Raw genomic sequence first — 19,891 nt, 5'->3', positions numbered from 1 at the left:
AATGTTTGACATGGATAGGATTGCAACTGTCAAAATGTAATTACTGTTGTTTGTTGGTAGGTTTAATGTGGATGGCCGTACCCCTGATCTGTTTATTGTCTGCCCCTCAAAGGTGAAATAGTTGTTGGCAAGTATAAAGTTGACTAAGGTGAGTAGGAAGGATGTCGTAGGTTTGGAATCAGGTGGGCACTGACTGAGGAAATTTTCAGCAGCAAACAAATCATGTACGTGGGGGATGTTGGTGTAGAGGGAGATGGCGTCAATGGTGACAAGCAAGGTGTGTGGTTGGAGTGGGATGGGCACGGATTTCAGATTATCTAGGAAATGGTTGATATCTTTGACGTAGGAGGGGAGTCTTTGTACTATGGGCTGCAGGTGTTGATCAACTAAGGCAGATATACGTTTGGTGGGTGCTTTGAAGCCAGCAACTATAGGACGGCCAGGATGATTGGGTTTGTGGATCTTAAGAAAGATGGGGGTACGTGGTTTGGGTGGGGTGAGAAGTTCAATGGATTTAATTGTTAGTCCTTGTGAGGGGCCTGAGGTTTCAAGGAGGGTCTGCAGGTCAGTTTGAATCACAGGGATGGGATCTTGATGGCATACGTTGTATGTACAGGTGTCAGACAGCTGGCGTAAACTTTTACTAACATACTCCTTTCAGTCAAGTACTGCAGTGGTAGATCCTTTGTTTGCTGGGCAGATAATGATGGAGTATTAGGGAATGTAGAGACTGGAGTTCTGCAGAGGACAGGTTAAAGTCATGTTGTAGGGACCTGAGGAAGGTGTGTGATACAATGCTGGATGTGAGGAATTCTTGGAAGGCTTTTAAGGGATGATTTTGAGGTAGTGGTGGTGGATCAAGTTGGTATCGTGGTCTGAACTGTTCAAGTCAAGGTTCAGTGTCAGGTTTGCTGCTGTTTTGGGATTGGGTTGCAAAGCGATATTTCCAATTGGTATTATGTGTGAAGGAAAGTAGGTCTTTCACCAAATCAACATGAGCAAAGCAGGTTTAGGGCTGAAAGTGAGACTCTTGGATGATACAGGTAATTCAGGAGGAGAGAGTGCTTCAGATCAGAGGTTAAGAACACTGTACTGTTGTGACTGGTTCTTGGTTTCTGTGAGGTAGTGGTGAAGGCTGTGGGATGTTAAGGAGGTCGGCCAAGGTCGGTTTGTAGAAGAGGAGTGGTGGTTGATGGTGTGGCTGTTTAGGAAGCTGCAGAGGAATGTCAAGGGAAACACCATTGTTCAGGTAGCTTAGGAGTAGGTGGGATAGCTTTATGAGGTGAAGTCTGGTATGTTGTTGCAGTTTGAAGTTGGCTTGGCAGATGATACCATTCAAGGAAACCTAAGGGACAGGTAACTGCAGGATTTTGTAGGAGCAGAGAAGTATGGCAGAATGGAAGTTGGCTGATGAGGCAGATAGATCACAGATTAACCAGGTGAGAGCAAGAGATTGCTGTATTTGAAACTGTAAAAGAGCCTGCTGTAGGTTAGGATTGCATCTAGAAACAGGGACTTTCAATGTTAGTCCTTTTGGAGTAACTCCAAGGGACAAGCAGGTTTCAAGAAACAGAATGTGGGACCTTAGTTTTGATGATGGGTGAGGACACAGAAAACAAGTTTATTAACATAAAGTAATACATGTACCAAATGGACTCATTGCCATTACTTCTCATTGAAACATGCCATAGTGAATTATGGTTCCCACGTTGAAATAAGTTACACTTTATCCATGGCACAGTTTCATGAATAAGGTAGTTCCATTAAGAATTGAAAGATCATTTGTGATCACTTGAAAATAACAGAGACAAAGTTCACTGGCATACAACAACTTCCAAGGGAAGCCTCCCTTGATTGGCTTGTAAAGTGATGTCCGTGGTGGCTGCACCATGTGGACTAACATAGAGCAGTATGTAGGCTGTGCGGTTGAGAGTGGAGCATCCTGGGTGGTCATGGTGGTGTCTGATTAATGAGCTACGAGTGTAGCCAGCTCCTGGCCTGGACTGAATGAGCAACTGATTACCCTGCTGGAGACTGTGCTTGGCCCTCAGTATTCAGCAGGTGGAAGTATGTCTGTGACCATGTGATGTGCAGATAGTACTTGTTTCCTCAAGAGCAGTGTCCTCAGTTTCCTGGTATGTGTGCTGCTCTGAAATGTGACTGGTGCCCCCAAGTGGAGCCTTCAACAAACAATCAACAAACTGTTTGTATGCAGTATTGTGTCCATAACTGTGATGCCCACTTATTATTAGTCTTTGGGGGAGAAACTCCTGCAGGCAATAGGTAGACAAATCCGCAGGGTGAAGGTGATGTAATGGCAGCATAAGTAGTCAGCCTACAGTTGAATACAACAACAGGCACAACAGGACAGTTGCATTTTCATTTCAAGTAGAACCTTCTGTTGTTTGCAATACAGTAAAGCAAGTATGCATTGAAATTTGAAATGTTTTGCACAGCTACATAAGAAATTACTTGAGCCATGTCAATGTTGAACCAAGTCAGCCTTTAGCACTCACAGAGACGTGCACTCTAGTATTTTGTATTGCAGTTAAGTGCAGAGCAACCTGTGCCACATTTTCAGTAAGGGGCTATTTTGTAAACAACTAGCACTACATCATTCGAATAAATGAACACCTTTAAAGGAAAAGGAACCATGTGACTCCTCTGTGTAACTGTTCCCAATATCAAATTTCTGTTTTGTGTTAGCTGTTCGTAATTCTGTAGTAACCACACCGGTTGCTATACCCACGGCACACAGTGGATATAAGCCAGGCCATTATGGCAAGCATAGTGTGCACTGAAATTCACACAACTACCTGAGGTGGCCACCAGGAGCAGCCCAGTCATCGACCATCTTCACAAGGCCCACTTTGTGCGTGCAGCGTTACACCAGGTACACCTGTTAGGTACAGTCATGAGCCTCCAGGGCCCCAGTTGAGAAATTTTTTGACACATTTTGTGACTACCATCACTGTATTATTGTTGTTGTCGCTCTGTTCCCCAATAAATTTTATCTCTTTCGTTGTCAGAACACAAGTGGCAACGTGTGAGGGTCAAATTTTTATGAGTTTTGGATTCAGTGGTTTTTCTGCTGTTTTACTCTTCCATGGGAGATTTACTCAAGTCAGTTCTGCAAAAGCAGCAGCAATCCCCCTCCCCAGACCCCTCCGGAATAATCCGTAGAAGACTGGGACTCTTTCATATTTGTCACTTACTGTGCCAGTTAGCTCCACAGTACAGCACTCTTTTGATGATAAGTGTATTTTATTGTTGTATCACCACAAGGGTACATGTGTGGTCACTACTCATGTTGAATCCTGTCAGTGTCGCAGAAAGCTGCATCAATTGTATTGAGCTTTGGCGGCAGTCATAAGTGTCATTTAGTCACGCCTTTGTCTCAGGAATCGTATGCAGGCACCATGGTCAGAGATGCTATCATTCATTTGGCCCCAGATGAGGTGTGTCAACATTCCCTTGAGAACACCACATTGGAAAAGGTTTCAAAAATTTCACAGTCATTGGAGGACTCCCGTGCCACAGGGCACCAATTGGAGGTTTGAGCAATGTTGCTGTTGTTGACAGCGTGCAGTCGCAGCACATGGAGCCAAGCGCACTGGGGGAAGAGGCAGTCACTGCAGTAGAAAAAAGCTAACTGTTCTGCCACGGACAAACACGTGATCACAACAAGAATGACAAAGGCCATTTCCTTCGTGCCCCTCTTGTTTCATACAGCATGAGTGGGCAACATGCCGCAATTGATGGACCTCTTGTCTTAAAAAAATGGTCATGTAGCAGCAGTATGTCAATCTGTGCCCTGCCAGCAGTCACTGCAGAAATCAACAGATGTTATTTTCATACAGTTTCGTCATCATGTTTGCTGTTGTCTGCAGACCAGCACAAACTTTTAATTTAAGTGCGGGTGATGAATCAGCCATTACTCAACACGGGGTGCCGACATACGCAAGGCTCGGGTCTTCATCACTGGCATGTGTCAAATGCCGTTTAGTAAGCTATAACAGACAGATTCAGAAGGATGTAGGTTGCAGTAGGTACTGGAAGATGAAGCTTGCACAGTACAGAGTAGGCTGGAGAGATGCATCAAACCAATCTCTGGACTGGAGACCACAACAGCAACAACAACAGACAGCAGATCCCTGTTCTCAGCCGGCTTGTGGCTGACAGTTTACAAGTCAGTTGTCAATTTTGTTACATACTTGATGGTTAACAATGCTAGTACTGAAAATTTGTTTGGGTTGGGTGCCTTTGTTGCTTTTGGTTTTTCTACTACGGTTGCAGTGCATCTGAAGTTAGATCAAGAGCCTTGTCACAGATTGGATTTTTTGTGTTCTGAGTTTTTGGATCTGCTTGCCCGAGGACTAAGTTGTGCAAACAATTTCACAGCAAGCATCATTTCCAAACCATTTTCCCACCCTCATTTCTTTCCAGTGTGGCCGGTGCCATTAGCTTTATGTGACCAGGTCAGGGTGTAGTGATGACAGATGCCACTCTTCTCCTGTCCATCTTACCACGACCATGCAAGCAATTGTTGTGTAAGTTCTTGCAACCTTTAATATCACAGTGTGTTCTTTGTACCTGCCCCCTAATGATGCTTTGGCTACAGATGCACTGGCGGAACTCTTCCAGGTGTTTCCACGCCCGTTCCTGCTTGTGGGGGACTTCAATGCCCACAATATCCTGTGGGGCTCAGCTACCACTTCCTCCAGGGGTTGGATGATCGAGCGACTCATCCATTCTGGGAATATCTGCCTTCTGAATGCTGGTCAGATGACTCAGTTTTCCACAGCTACAGGGTCTTTTTCAGCTGTTGACCGTTGTTTTTGTTCCCCAGCTATTGCAGACACAGGTCAGTGGGAAGTAGCTGCAGATTTACATTCAAGTGACCACTTCACAGTGTGGATTCATCTGTCGACTAGGATGGTAGCCAACAGGAGACCACACAGGTGGATGATAAAAAGGGCAAATTGGCTGCAGTACAGTTGACAGTCTATTTTTGAACAAAAGGATTGTGAACAGGAAGTGGTGGCCCACATCACTCGTGAGATGCAAAGGGCTGCCGCAGAGTCCATCCCCAGGTCTAGTAACCATCTCAGACGATGGCCTGTACCTTGGTGGAATGACAACTGTTGATTGACAATCAGGGCCAGATGGACAGCTCTGCGGAACTTTAAACACTGTCTGACTATAGACAGTCTTCATGCCTTCAGGTCTGCAAAAGCACATATGAGACGAGTGATCAAAGAACGAAAGAGGGCTTCCTGGAGGGAATTCACAACTTCCATTAATTGGTCCACTTCTGCTGTGCAAGTTTGGGACCCAATAAGACTGATTTCAGGCAAGGGGAGTACACAGTCCCTTACAGCCTTGTCAAATAATTGGGTCTTGGTGGACAAGCCAGAAGACATGGCCCACGTTTTAGCTGAACACTTATTTACTGTTACCATGTCATCCAGACAAGCTTCAGCTGTTCAGGTATTCCGTAGGACTGCAGAGATGAGGAAGCTCAATTTCTTCTTCCATAATGAGGAAGTCTACAACCTTCCATTCTCCATGTGGGAACTGGAATCAGCTTTGTCTGCAGCCAGAGACGCTGCTCCAGGACCTGATAAGATCCATTATGCCATGCTTTGTCATCTGTGCCCTGAAACGAAAGGACCGCTTATCTCATGTTTCAGTCAGATCTGGTTTGATGGACAGTACCACACGACTTGGAAGGAGGCAACATTAATTTCATTCTGGTAACCAGACAAGGGCCGTAGTGCCCCTAACAGTTATCAGAGTGTCACCTTTACCAGTTGTATGGGTAAGATTCTTGAACGCATGATCAACCGCTGCCTCGTCTGCCTGCTTGAGTCCCGAGGTCACCTGAGCCATTCCCAGTGTGGTTTCAGGTGCTGCCATTCCACCCTTGATAACTTAATTCTACAGGAGATGGCAGTACGGGAGTCCTTCTTACACTAAAACCATTTGGTTTGTTTGTTTTTTGACCTCCAAAAATCATATGACACTACTTGGCAATACAACATCCTTTGCCAACTTTGTGAATGGGGACTACATGGATGCTTGCTGCTTCTGATCCAATCCTTTCTCGAGGACCAACATTTTCGTTATTGCGTAGGCGATACCATGTCTGACTGTTATGTTCAGGAGAATGGTATGCCCCAGGGCAGTGTCCTCAGTGTTACATTGTTTTCCATTGCTCTCGATAGCATTTCCTCCACAGTCAGGAGCCCTATCAAATGCTCTTTGTTCGTGGATGGCTTGGCAATCTTCTACTCTCCCTCTGATCTTACAACAACGACGAGGCAGTTAAAGCTGACCATTAAGAAGATGGAAACCTGGGCCCAGAAGCTGGTCTTCGGTTCTCACCAGAGAAGACTACAGGCGTCAGTTTTAACCGTGCTCATCGGAGTTTTAACCAACCGGTGCTTACAATGGGAGACAATATTTTACGTTTTTAAGACACTGTGCAATTTTTGGGTTTATTATTTGACTCGAAATTAACTTGGCTCCCACACCTGTAAGACCTACGAACAAAGGGCGTCCAGTCATGGAATATTTTGAAATGCCTTGGCGGAAAAACATGGGGAGCTGACAGGTCCTGCCTCCTGCCGTTTTATAGGGCATTTGTTCGATCATGCTCAAACTATGGCAGCGTGGTCTACGGATCGGCCCATCCTTCCTGCCTCCGGATGTTAGCAGAGGCTGGTGAACCACCACTCTGGATTTGGCGACGTATCCTTTTGGCTGGACAGGCAATGAAAATCTCATTGTCATCTCAGTCATTGGCATTTAGTTCAGTGATCCAATCCACCTGCAAATGACTGTTCAGGAATCAGCCCCAAGCGACCAACCAAGTCATTTGGTATACGTGCTACAGACTGTCTCAAGGATCTGGATCTCTCAGGCATGAAAATACAGACCAGGAAAGGAACACACTGCTGTCTTCAGATGCCCGATGTGATTTTAAGTTTGACACAGTACAAGAAAACTTGTACTCCATATTTTGTTCGTACAACTTTGTTTTCGTCGATTTCAAGCACATACCACAGTTTTATCATTATTTATACAGGTGGATCCCAGCAGGAGAATGCTCTTGGTTGTTATGTTGTTTTTAAAGTGTATCTTCCAGAGCAATTTACAAATTCTGATGGCACTGGAGAGGATTCACAGACGTCATCGTACGAGTTTTCTTGCCTGTTCTGACTCTCTGATTGCAGTGCAAGTACTTCACCAAATGTTTCCAGTAGACCCACTGATTCAGCTCATGCATGATTGCTTACAGTGGCTCCAACACCATGGCAAGGAGGTGATCTTTTGCTGGGTACCTGGCCACATTGGAATACAGGGTAACAACATGGCCAACAACACTGCCAAGGAAGCATGTTGGGATAGTGCTGCCCATCAATGTTCCATCTGTTGCATGCCATCATCTCATTTTCTGACAGATGCATCATGCATCAGTAAAATACTGAATGGTTGTGGGTGACAGACAACAAAATGCGGTTGCTCAAATTGACCACAAAGGCTTGGCAGACTCCATGTCAGCCTCGCCACTGGAAGGAGGTCTTCATAGTCCTTTCACATATGGCTTCCTCCTCCGGCGGGAGGATCCACCACTCTGTGAAGTTTGTGGCATGCCACTTTCAGTTCAGCATATTGTGGCCAAGTGTGTCCTGTACACTGATATTAGGGCAGCCCTCAGTCTCGCTGGAGATCTGCCCACCATCCTCGCAGATACCGATACTACTGTTACAAGAGTGGTGAAATTTTGTAAACTGTCAGGCCTCATCCCTAAATTGGTGGGGAAGGGTGGCAGACTTTAATACATTATAAACTGCTCTGCATGCGGGGACAGCCTTCGTCCCCACTCATGAAATTTGCCTGCTGACTTTTTGTCAGGGTGCTGATGACCATGAGTTGAGTGCCCCCTCAACCCAAATAACAATAATAATAATAATAATAATCAGGGTGGAGCTGGATTGCTAACTTCATTGCGAGTGATGAGCCCGATTCGTTCAAGTGAATGGGCTACGCCCTTAGTGATCATAAAAAATCTGTTAGGGTCACCTTCAGCTCTGTGGAGACTTCAAGGTCACTGTTCATGGACAGTCAATCATAGACACTTACACCCTGCCTTGCCCGGGAGTGTTACTGAAAAATTTGGCTGGGGGCCAGTTGGTTTCAAAGAATGAATTGGCCAAAGCCTACCTTCACATTGCATTGTACATGACATCAACATAGGTGCTTGTGGTTAATATGCATTTCAGCTCCTTATCAGTATCAACAGCTAGTTTTTGGTGTCACTAGTGCTTTTGCCATATTTCAACATACTTTAGAACCAGTTACAATAGTTGACATTCATTTCATTTCTACATGATATCATTGTGACAGGTACTGCTACGGAGGATCACCTATGCAATCTCCATTCTTTGTTTACTGTTCTACAGGCCATGGGGCTCAAATTTTAGTCTTTCTAAGTCTCAGTTTTCTCAGCCCTCCATAGTTTATTTGGGTCATAAAGTTTCTAGGCAGGGCGTGCACCCTATGGATCAACATGTTGCCACCATTATGTCTTTGCCCCGTCTGTCTAATCTATGAGAACTTCAGTCAGTCCTTAGCAAAGTGACATGCTATCACATGTTTATTCCCAGAGCAGCTACTATTGCCCGTCCCTTGCATCTGTTGCTTTGGAAACATGCTCCTTCTGTTTGATTTGCAGCTTATAAGAATGGATTTGTGCAGCTTAAGGATTGTCTTCACTCTGTGCAGTGTCTTTCAACATTTTGACCTGGCAAGCATTTGGTTCTGACCAATGATGTGTGTGAGGATGGGATGGGGTCGGTTGTGGCCCATCACCATTTCCTTGGCTAGCTTGTCTACATCCTTACGTCTCTGTCTCCATTCTTGTCTCTGTTCTTGTCCCTGTACAATTATGATATCCATTTTTGTCCCACTTGCCAACATGAAAATGTGGATGCTCTATCCCAGCTTCCCATGGGCTGACCCCTCTGTCAACCAGAAGGAACTGCTTTGTTTTCCATTGGATACAGAGGCAAGCCACATGGTGGATACCTTCCTCATCACCAGTTCCTTTGTTGTTTCTGCTGTGGGGCAGTCTAACGACATGGCAGAATGCCTTGCCTGAACATTCAAGACTCAGGTGCACAAGTATTAGAAGCTATCTGAATCAAGGAGGCTCTCACATTTTTTTAAGCTCTTACAGAATGACACTGATTTGGACCAAGAGTCCTGCTGAAGCTCCTGCATGGCCATCAACTGTGATTGCTGCTCAACCTTTTGCTGCTGGCCCGGCACCGCCAGTTTTGTCAATCTTCACCTCTGGCACACCAGTCTGGGTGAGGCCAGTTGGATGATACCCTCATTGGATTCCGGCCGTCATCCACACCTGACACAGTCGCTACATCTTTATGGGTTGCACTAAAGAGTGACTCATGGCACGCCACCAGAACAAGTTGTGTCCTAGGGTGGGTGCAGGTCTCCCTCCTAGGGCTGTGGGCCTGATGCCTTGTTCATCATCATTCTAGGCCCCTGCAGGGCTCACACAAGCCAGGTTGTGTTAGCCTAACTGGAGGTTGGGGCTTTGTGTGCCTGAGAAGGTGCCACCATCAGTGGGGACAGAAGCTGGGTCTTTGTCACCAGAGCCTCTCCTGTCCATCCCACCATTGTCACAGTTCACGCTGGTACCCCTCTTCATGTTTTCAGCATTGAGATGTCTCCCATCCCCCTGTCACCGATCCTGTCCAGCAGTCACCCCAGGTGCACCCTTCACTTTTAGCTGGACACTATGGATGTCTCTTCAGTCATTGTATCCTGCATGGTGATGCCTGGTCTTCCCTCTCCTTCCCCATCCCTTTACCCCACAAGCAAGGAGGAGTGTAGTAACCCACCAGTTACTATGCCCACTGTCTACAGCGGACATAAGTTTGGCTACTGCGACAAGTGTAGTGAGTGCAGACATTCAGACAGCGTGCCTACAACTACCCGAGGCAGCTGTCGGGGGCAGCCTGGTCACTGACCACCATCAGGTGGTCTCCATATCTGCACAGCATGATATCAATGACTCCTGAGGACAGCATCTTCATAAGGACAAGCACAGACATTGTAAATGTTTCCAACAAGTGCAACAACACTGAATCTCTTCCGTGACCATGTGTTTCCTTGGGTTACTAGTTAGAACAAACTCATTAGGTAAGCTCCATGGTGACTGCAAGTGCTAAGCATACTGCAATTTTTGGTGTATTGTCAAAATTATGTCAGAGATGTTTCTCTTAAGACTAAAGTAATACTTTAAATTGCAGTGTGGAACAGTTGTGTGAAATAATAGCTTCAGCTGTTAGTGTTAGAATCAAGCATAGAAATAATTCGTTTCGACATCGGGAATCCCACATAGGGATAGGCAAATCTTTTTTCACTTAAATAACTGTCGTACATAAAGCCCACTTTCAACAAAGATTGCCTTTCTCTCTATTTCAGTTTTTTTATCTACTTTTTTTCCTTTTTGGTGTCATTGTTGTATACATATTTGCAATAAGTTATATCCCAATTCAGTACATCTTCCAGATACTTTAAGTTGTAATATGCACTAATTAATTTCCAGTACATAGTACTGAACTGTATTGTAATTAACGTTACCACTTTTTGTCTAATATATTGCAAGTGTGAAAATTAAAATCTTTACAGATATATGTTCCATTTCAATCCAGTTCAGCGCTATAGCTTCCCAGGCTTTGACCTTCTTCAGAATCTACTTGTAATCTATGTTACCTGTATAGTAAAAGAAACTGTACGTCCTCACCATCTCGATAAGGTTTTTTTCTGTTTGCACAATTTCCATTGCATGGCTGTGTACTCGCTGATATGGCAGATTGGGTATGCTGGTACTGCTGGATCAGTGTGAGAACACAACAGTTAAATACACCTGCAGGGGTACACAGCCACCAGCCGTGGCAGCTAATCTGTAGTTTGAGACAGCGTAGTGCTGGATGCAGCAGCCTACTGGTCGCTACTGTGCAAAATCGCCCTTGTTTGATGGACACGATACAATAACGAGTGTTTCGGCAACTTGGACTGGCTATAGGTTGAGGCTACATTATGTCTAGTCAGGCTTTTAATACATGTTGTTATTCATCCATATCATTCTGTTATATATATTTTATACACCAAAAGAACTGAAAAAGAGTGTGTGTGTGTGTGTGTGTGTGTGTGTGTGTGTGTGTGTGTGTGTGTTTGTGGTGTACAGCAGTGGAACTGAAAAAAGGAATGAAGTATTTCTCATTTGACCTTATAGTTCTCATTTTTGTCTCCATTATTCCATGTCTTTATATGTTGGTGGTGGTGTTGTGGTCTTCAGTCCAGAGACTGGTTTGATGCAGCTCTCTACGCTACTCTATCCTTTGCTGTCTCTGACAGAATTACAATGATCCATAGAATGCCAGTTCTCTTTCTGCTGGTAACGATGTCCTCCTGAGTAGTCCCTGCCTGGAGATCTGAATGGGGGACTATTTTACCTCCAGAATATTTTACCCAAGAGGACTCCATCATCATTTAATCATACAGTAAAGCTGCATGCCCTTGGGAAAAATTACAGCTGTAGTTTCCCCTTGCTTTCAGCCGTTCGAAATACCCGCACAGCAAGGCTGTTTTGGTTAATGTTACAAGGCCGGATCAGTCAATCATCCAGACTGATGCTCCTGCAACTACTGAAAAGTTTGGTGCCCCTTTTCGGGAACCACACGTTTGTCTGGACTCTCAACAGATACCCCTCCATTGTGGTTGTACCCAAGGTACTGTTATCTGTGTCACTGAGGCACGCAAGCCTCCCCACCAACTGCAAGGTCCATGGTTCATGGGGGGGGGGGGGGCCTTTTTATGTATACATTGATATATGAGTGTCTTTGTATTTGTACATTGATATACGCTGAAGCACCAAAGAAACTGGTATAGGCTTGCGTTTTCAAACACAGAGATACGTAAACAGGCAGAACATGGCACTTCAGTCAGCAAAGCATATATAAGATAACAAGTGTCTGGTGGAGTCATTAAATCAGTTACTGCTGTTACAATGGCAGGTTATCAAGATTTAAGCTAATTTGAACGTGGTGTTATAGTCAGCACATGAGCAATGAAACACAGCATCTCCAAGGTAGCAATGAAGTAGGGATTTTCCCATACAACCATTTCACGGATGTACCGTGAATATCAGGAATCCAGTAAAACATCAAATCATTGGCATCACTGTGACCGGAAAAAGATCCTGCAAGAACAGGATCAATGACAACTGAAGAGAATCAGTCAGCCTGACAGAACTGCAACCCTTTTGCAAATTGCTGCTGATTTCAGTGCTGGGCCATCAACAAGTGTCAGCATCTGAACCATTTAATGAAGCATCATCAGTATGGGCTTTTGGAGCTGAAAGCCTACTCATGTACCAGTGATGATTGTATGACACAAAGCTTTACACCTCATCTGGGCCTGTGAACACCGACATTGGACTGTTGATGACTGTAAACATGTACCTGGTCGGACGAGTCTCATTTAAAGTTGTATCAAGTGGATGGATGTGTATGGGTATGGAGACAACCTCATGAATCCATGGACCCTGCATGTCAGCAGGGACTGTTGAAGGTGGTGGAGGCTCTATAATGGTATGGGGTGTGTGCAGTTGGAGTGATATGGGACCCCTGATACGTCTAGATACGACTCTGACAGGAGACACATACGTAAACGTCCTGTCTGATCACGTGCATCCATTCATGTCCATTTTGCATGCCGACGGACTTGAGCAATTCCAGCAGTATAATGCGACACCCCATACATCCAGAATTGCCAAAGAGTGGCCCCAGGAACACACTTCTGAGTTTAAACACTTCCCCTGGCCACCAAACCCCCCAGGCATGAACATTATTGAGCATATCTAGGAAGCCTTGTGATGTGCTCTTCAGAAGAGATTTCCAGCCCCTTGTACTCATGGATTTATGAACAGCCCTGCAGGATTCATGGTGTCAGTTCCCTCCAACACGACTTCAGACCTTAGTCAAGTCCATGCCACGTCGTGTTTGGCATGTCTACGTACTTGTGGGGGCCCTGCATGATATTAGGCGTGTGTACCAGTTTCTTTGGTTCTTCAATGTATCAGTTTCCTTGAAACAATTTTGACAATTGAAGAACGCCCTCCTCTTCCAGTATTCCCTTCCACCCCAGAGGAAAGCATTGTTACAGTAGACTCTAATAACACACTGTTTAAATATTGCTGTATTATATATATGAACTTTGTTACAATCATGGAATCCTTTCTGTTGGCAGGTTTGTACCAGGAAAATGTGAAAGTCTGACCAATGACACTATGTGCGAATCAATAAGGTTTGGAGTGAAATGTTTGTGGATACCCCATGCAAACAAATGTGTTTCTCTGTCTGCAGATAATTTAATTAATTTTAAAAATTACAGGTAAATCTCTCTCTCTCTCTCTCTCTCTCTCTCTCTCTCTCTTTCTCTTTCATGTGCCTGGTATTATTTTGCAGTTGCTAAATATGTGTGGAAATTGGATACATGTCCTTATCTCCTCCTCCTCCTCTTCCTCCTCCTCCTCCTCCTCCTCCTCCTCCTCCTCCTTCTCCTGCCTCCCCCTCTCTGTGTTCGTATCTTCCTGCCCCACTCTATGCCCATTTCCTCCTACCCTCTTCTAACCCCTCTCCCTGACTTTGCACCTTGCTTATTGTTATTGTTCATAAAACCTTAATTGGGAATTAAAGTAACTTAAAATGGGTGGGTAAATGTTTGGGATCATTGGTGTACAGTGTATGGGGAGACTGTCCTGTTGCTGTATTCTTGAGGATAGTAGCTTTGATGACTGTATTTCACATAGTTTTAGTCAGTGAATATGTAGAATTACAAAGTTTTGGGTGATTGAGATTCTATAGCAGTATTTTAATCTCAAGCCATAATATAACTTTCCTGTTTCCTATTGAAACATTCTGTGAGCAAGAAAATGAAACCACATATTTACACAGTACAGCATAGCACAACAGTTTTTCTCTCACAATAGGTTTTAACAGGCAACTAGTACATTGTTGTTAAAACATGTAGCCCATATGAATGTTTATTACAATAACATGTAAAAATTTGAAGTAAATCACTGAAGAAATTTTAATGATTTTTTTTTAACGAACATCAACACATTTTTACCTGAATTAATTTTCGCTCCTGGATTTTACAAATTAGATATTTACTTGTTTATTGTGAGCAAAGAAATATACTACAACAAGCCAAAGAAAAAAGTAATTAATACTTTAAGTGAAAGAATGTGTAACATAAAGGACATGCTAGGCAGAACGTACATTTTAAATGAAGTACATTACAGTAAATAAGATAATGCAGTGTATGTCATTTATATTATATTAAACCAGTAGCACTCATTTTCCTTGATGTGATACAAAACACTCTGCACAAACAAGTATTACATTTGTGGCATATTGTTCTTGGAGCCCTTTTTGAAATTGTCTGCAGTGCAGGGTCTTCTTTATTTCTATGGTACCATAGCCACCAAATGATTTTTCTCATCGTATCTCCTGCAGCGTGACCAGGACCTCTAGGAATTGTTGCATTGGAAGTCAGGTTATATTATATAATGTAGTGCCAGAACTGCAGTTGTGGTATGTTCATACCTGTCTTTCTGTAGAGAAGTCACACATTATGTACAGACACATCCAGTAGCCATGTAAAAATTGGCCACCACCATTTCATTCCTCTTATACTCACCCTATATTTTCATTCATTCAGTCAGTCCTACTCATATTTTTGTTGTATTCTTCAGTAGCATGTGGTCAGGATATGAAGATTCTTTTCTTCTGTGTAAGTAGACATTCTTTAGGCAAATGATTCTCCCAAATAGTCCCAGCTGAACTATAACCTCATTCTTATAGGTGAGCAAGCAATGTTGATGATGTAATCAGATTGTCTAAGTAAAATTCGTAGGGCAGACTTTTACTTTTTTCAGGAAGTGAATCAATCATTTGAGCCAGAGGTGCAGCACATTTTCGAAATGCATTCTCATACACATCATTGTTTTGTGGATCAGTTCTTTGGCATATTTGAAAATCCACTAGATAATCCATGTTTCTGTTTAGGCACTATGTTTTGTACACAAATCTAGCGTGTTTACCTTCCAGGAAGTGTTTTCATCCATGCCTATCAAAATACTTATCATGCTCTCATTATAATCCAAATCTTGCTCAGGTTGAATGTGGAGAGAAAACACTTTTCTTAGCATGTCTATTAATGGATTAAGCTTCCACATTTTATCATTTATATTTGTGTATTACCACATGAGTGAATGAATCTCATAACTGCTTCTAATCTGTCTGTTCTCATTATGTTACGCACAATTTCATTTCTCATGTCCAACCTTGAATATGTAACATCATCCTCGTAGTAGAGTATTGTACCCAGAGAGAATTATATTTTCTAGAAAACCTTTTATCCCTTAATTATTTTGAGATCTGGGCTGTTCTTGACGAAAACATATTTTGTTGTTTCAGGGATGAGAAATTTAATTACTTCATCATTCCAAAACATTTCAAAGCACTGAACTGGAGAAAAGCATCTGTATTTAATATGATCACTCTTAGGAAGTACAGCATTGTCATTTTGCAGACCTTTCTTTCACCAGCCTCTGATTACAGGTTTTAGGATCTGTAGCTTTTCTGTTTCATCTGAGTTAACATTTTCTGGCTTATCATTGTGAGAGTGATCAATCTCAAGTTCACCACCTAACCTGTTTCTGTTGTTCAAAACTGCTTTGCACCAGTATGAAGTTACCTATCTTTCCTTCGCCATCTTCGTCACCAGAATCTTCATCTGACTCCACATTAGCATCAGGAGGCTGAATAAATATATCTGTTGCATCTTCTTTCTCTGCTCCTCAAGAATAGCCAGGATATCATGCTCAGACTGGCCACTGAGAAAGAAGGAATCATTATTTGATTGTTCTGCCTAGCATAACATATGTGCAACACACAATTAAAACTAGTTTAGGAACCATGACAATGAACTTAATTTTGTAGCTAGCCTGTATCTTAAATTTCAGTGCATTTAAAATTATAATCAAACAGAAGTTTTAAAAATTTTGTGATATATTGCAACAGAAAATAATACTTACTCCTTAACCCAAGACATAATACTATTTAGAAAAAATCTTTAGCAATTAAAGCACCAGACACTGTCCTCTCCCTGTTTTCTGCTAGCAGAAACTTGCCTAAAAATCAACAGTGGAGCATTCTTACCTGAGAGACATACAACAGTAGGCATTCCAAAGGCATGCATTGTTGCCAGCAAGAGAAAATAATGGCAGAATGTTACTCTAGGCAGAAATGGGTTAGACAATGACTTGTCATCACTCAGTATAAGTTATAGGGATAAATGGACTGTACTGTTTGTTTGTATTACTTTCAGTCACATTCAGTATATGCTAATTTGACGTTCACATTTTAAATATATTTTCATCCCATGATTGGTCACTAGTTGTTTTTTATTATTACTTTACACAATATAGGAACATATCATATATGGTGAAGTTGTGTGGGGCCTTGCATCAGCCTTCCAATTTGTAGTTTGTATTAAATAACAGGAAATAAAATTGCTGTAGTGATTTGTTAATTATGCATTGTAACTGAAATATGTGTCTTTTTTTTTTTTCAGTCTGTGCAAGGAAACTACCCAGAGTAGCTGCAGTGACTGTCAGGACTGTACCTCATGCACAAATACTTTTGGGTGTGAATGGTCTAATGAGAGTAGTTCATGTTTACTTAGAGATGCAGATAGAAAAATGCAGGTGAGCTATTATAATGGAAATAGGTGGCACTTAGAGACCAGATAAGTATTGCGTTTTTTTAATCATATTAATTCTAATTGTACATTTAAATTGCGAGTGGTGATTTTTCTTTTATACATTGACTAAAGTTGTTTGTAGCCTGTATGTTCATTCAGCCACACAGTCACCATCAGTTAGATTCTTGGAATCATAAATAGTAATGCTGTAAAGGAAATTAGCGATATATAGATGACATTCTTGCAGGTTAATAGAGCATAATGTTGTAATTGAAGATTTTGGTTGTGAATACTGATAAATTTATGTAGATGGATGTTGGCTTGTAGAAACTCAACAGCTGTAGGCAGATCCTATTGTCGCCCTGTCATTGTTCGTGTCTCTTACACAATATAAAATTCAGTTACAAATGGAGAAATTTTGAGTCTATAACTGAGCCCCTCATGTAAGTGGTAAGAAAGTGAAAACCTTGAAGTACATAATCTGTTCTGAATGTGTCCTGACCTTGGTTGAACAAGAGTGCTGTTCCTTTGTGTGACTCCTCTATGACTCATGATGTGTAGCATCAAGTTTGAAGTAGACCTTTGTTGATTGTGATACCATCCACATTTTCTGCTGAGTAGCAGCTTCAAGGCACATTGTACACTCTAGAAAGACTTATTCAAAAGTAGTGTTTGATAGTCTTGTCATTGTGAACTATTGTCTTTGTAGAAATCCGTGCTCTTTCTGCTGTGTGATGTACTTCAGTACATCTGTAACTGCCTAATATTATTTGAATACCCGATAGCAGAGAATTAGCTTACATTGTATTGTGGAGAATTGGCTTAATGTAGCACTAGATGCGGTTTACAATGGAACAATTGTAGTGTTTATTTTATTCTTCATGTATAGAGATAAAATTGCTGCACAATTATGGAACATCTCACTGCATAATATAAATTTGTAAATGACATGCTGAATAATGATGACAATAACAATTAATTTAAAAGCAATATCAATGATGAGAGAATGGGGAAGATGACACCTGTGACCTATGTTTGTTGAGAACAGTGCTGGGAATTGTCTGAAATGAACTGAAGAAATTCACAATTAGTATGATCAGTCAAATAAAAATCCTGAGCTCTCACTACAGGAACAACACTGTCTAAATTACATTAATTTTAATAATTTGCAGTAATAACAAACATTTTTAAAGTGCAAGATTTTTATCTTGGGAAAGGATCATATACTTCTAAATGTGGCATTTGTCTTATACTTCCTTCAGTCTTTGCAGAACGCTGCTGAAAATGCAGAATACTTTATTTCTGAATTATAGAAAAAGATATTTTCTCCACATAAAGATTAATTTTCTGGCTTATTTTCACTGAATACATGTAGCTGCTATTTTTAAGCAGTTGTGTAATGTTAACAAGAAATTTCATGGTATAGTACATTTATTGTGATGTCAGAGTAGGAACCCCCCCCCCCCATCTTGTTGTAGTTGAGCTCTGAGGTTCATAACTTGAGATAATATATGGCCTGATGTTGACTACTCCATATGACATCAAGGAATGATTCAAAGTGTATGCATGTATCATAGATGCTGACAGTACACAGTATTCTGATAGCAAAGGTACATGTGTTTGACTTCTACAGGCTGTCATGATTATGTGCCTTAAATAGCTTCATCTTTGGTGTCCTGATAAGATGCAGAACTCAGTTAAGATTTGCAGACTTGTTTTGCCTGGTCCAAAAAAGGATATACACTACTGATGTACATGTACCATCTTTACTTGGAATTGATACAACTGTAAAAATACTGGACAACCCTCGGACAAATGGTCTATACCTAAGTGACGTGACAGAGAGATGGGACAAAACTTTTATTGTGTAAGAGAGTATTGTGTCACCCCTAGTACAATACTTTGTGAGAAATTGATTGTGTTGGGTGTTCCTGTTGTATCAATAATCCACCAGAGCAGCTTTTTTACATTTTATTTACAACTATTGGTGTTAAGGTACCTAAGTGCAGCCTAGCTATCATCAGCGATCTCATGCACACTTTTTTCGGCTATATGTATAATTTTTACTTGTGCTGGAAGGTCTTAAACATTTAAATTGCATGTCGGAGACATGGTATGTTATTAAATTTACTTCTTTATGAGAATCAATTGTATCATATTTAAAAATATCAATAATAGCTTATTCAAACAAAAGACAATCTTAAATCTTAATAATGGTATAAATCAGTTTTCAAACAATGGAAAATCCAAGACGGAATGTAACAGTATTGTGAAAAGGATAGTTGCTAGTCACCATATTGTGGAGATACTGAGTCACAGGTAGGTAAAAAAAAAAGACTGTCACACAGTAAGCTTTCGGCCAACGAGGCGTCTGGCTTCAGCTGCCAGAGACTGTGGTCACGTGTGTGTGAGCTGTGTTTGCATGCTTTTGTGTGTGTGTGTGTGTGTGTGTGTGTGTGTGTGTGTGTGTGTGTGTCAGTTGCCTATTTTTTTTTACCTAACTGTGACTCAGCATCTCTACTTTATGGTGAGTAGCAACTACCTTTTACATAATATTGTTATAAATCAGTTTTCGTCAAAGATAAAAATTTAATAACAGACTACACAGAAATTGATACTATAACAGTCATTCACAAATATGACAAAACAATAGCAGTTAATAATTGGAGAAATAACTTTTAAGATCTTGTAAATGGGTAAAATTTTTTACATAAAACCAAAAATTGTACATTCAGTTAGCTTGACTGTATCTAGGTACTGCTTAAGAATAAGCCTCTCCTGAAAATTTTTCTGATATTGGGTTGATATCATACTTGAAGACCACTTGGTGTGAAAGATTCTGTCTTAAGTGTTTTTCTGAGAGCCTTTTGTAATTTATCGTCCACATAGCAGAAACTTTTCCGTGAAATGTCTGTGAATTTTCTGCTTTGCCTTACATCTCGCAAAGTCTGCTTGTCAGGTGTAGCTGAGAATAAAACAGTTGAACGGCCAGTCATTTATCAGATTTTTAAATTTTGACAGGAAA

General features: G+C 41.7%; 1 protein-coding gene across 2 annotated transcripts in view; it reads left to right on the top strand.

Moving 5' to 3' along the window:
* LOC126174932 (attractin) overlaps nt 1-19,891 on the top strand; it is a 281,000-nt gene that overhangs the window by 97,927 nt on the left and 163,182 nt on the right. For both annotated transcript variants that reach the window (XM_049921387.1, XM_049921388.1), the window contains exons 11-12: nt 13,345-13,488; nt 16,738-16,870. In XM_049921387.1, the coding sequence (XP_049777344.1) occupies nt 13,345-13,488; nt 16,738-16,870 (277 nt within the window). The remainder of the gene's footprint in view (nt 1-13,344; nt 13,489-16,737; nt 16,871-19,891) is intronic.

This window comes from Schistocerca cancellata, chromosome 3, assembly GCF_023864275.1.
Source record: "Schistocerca cancellata isolate TAMUIC-IGC-003103 chromosome 3, iqSchCanc2.1, whole genome shotgun sequence".
In the NCBI taxonomy this organism is placed as follows: domain Eukaryota; kingdom Metazoa; phylum Arthropoda; class Insecta; order Orthoptera; family Acrididae; genus Schistocerca; species Schistocerca cancellata.
This window is presented reverse-complemented; position numbering and strand designations above follow the sequence as displayed.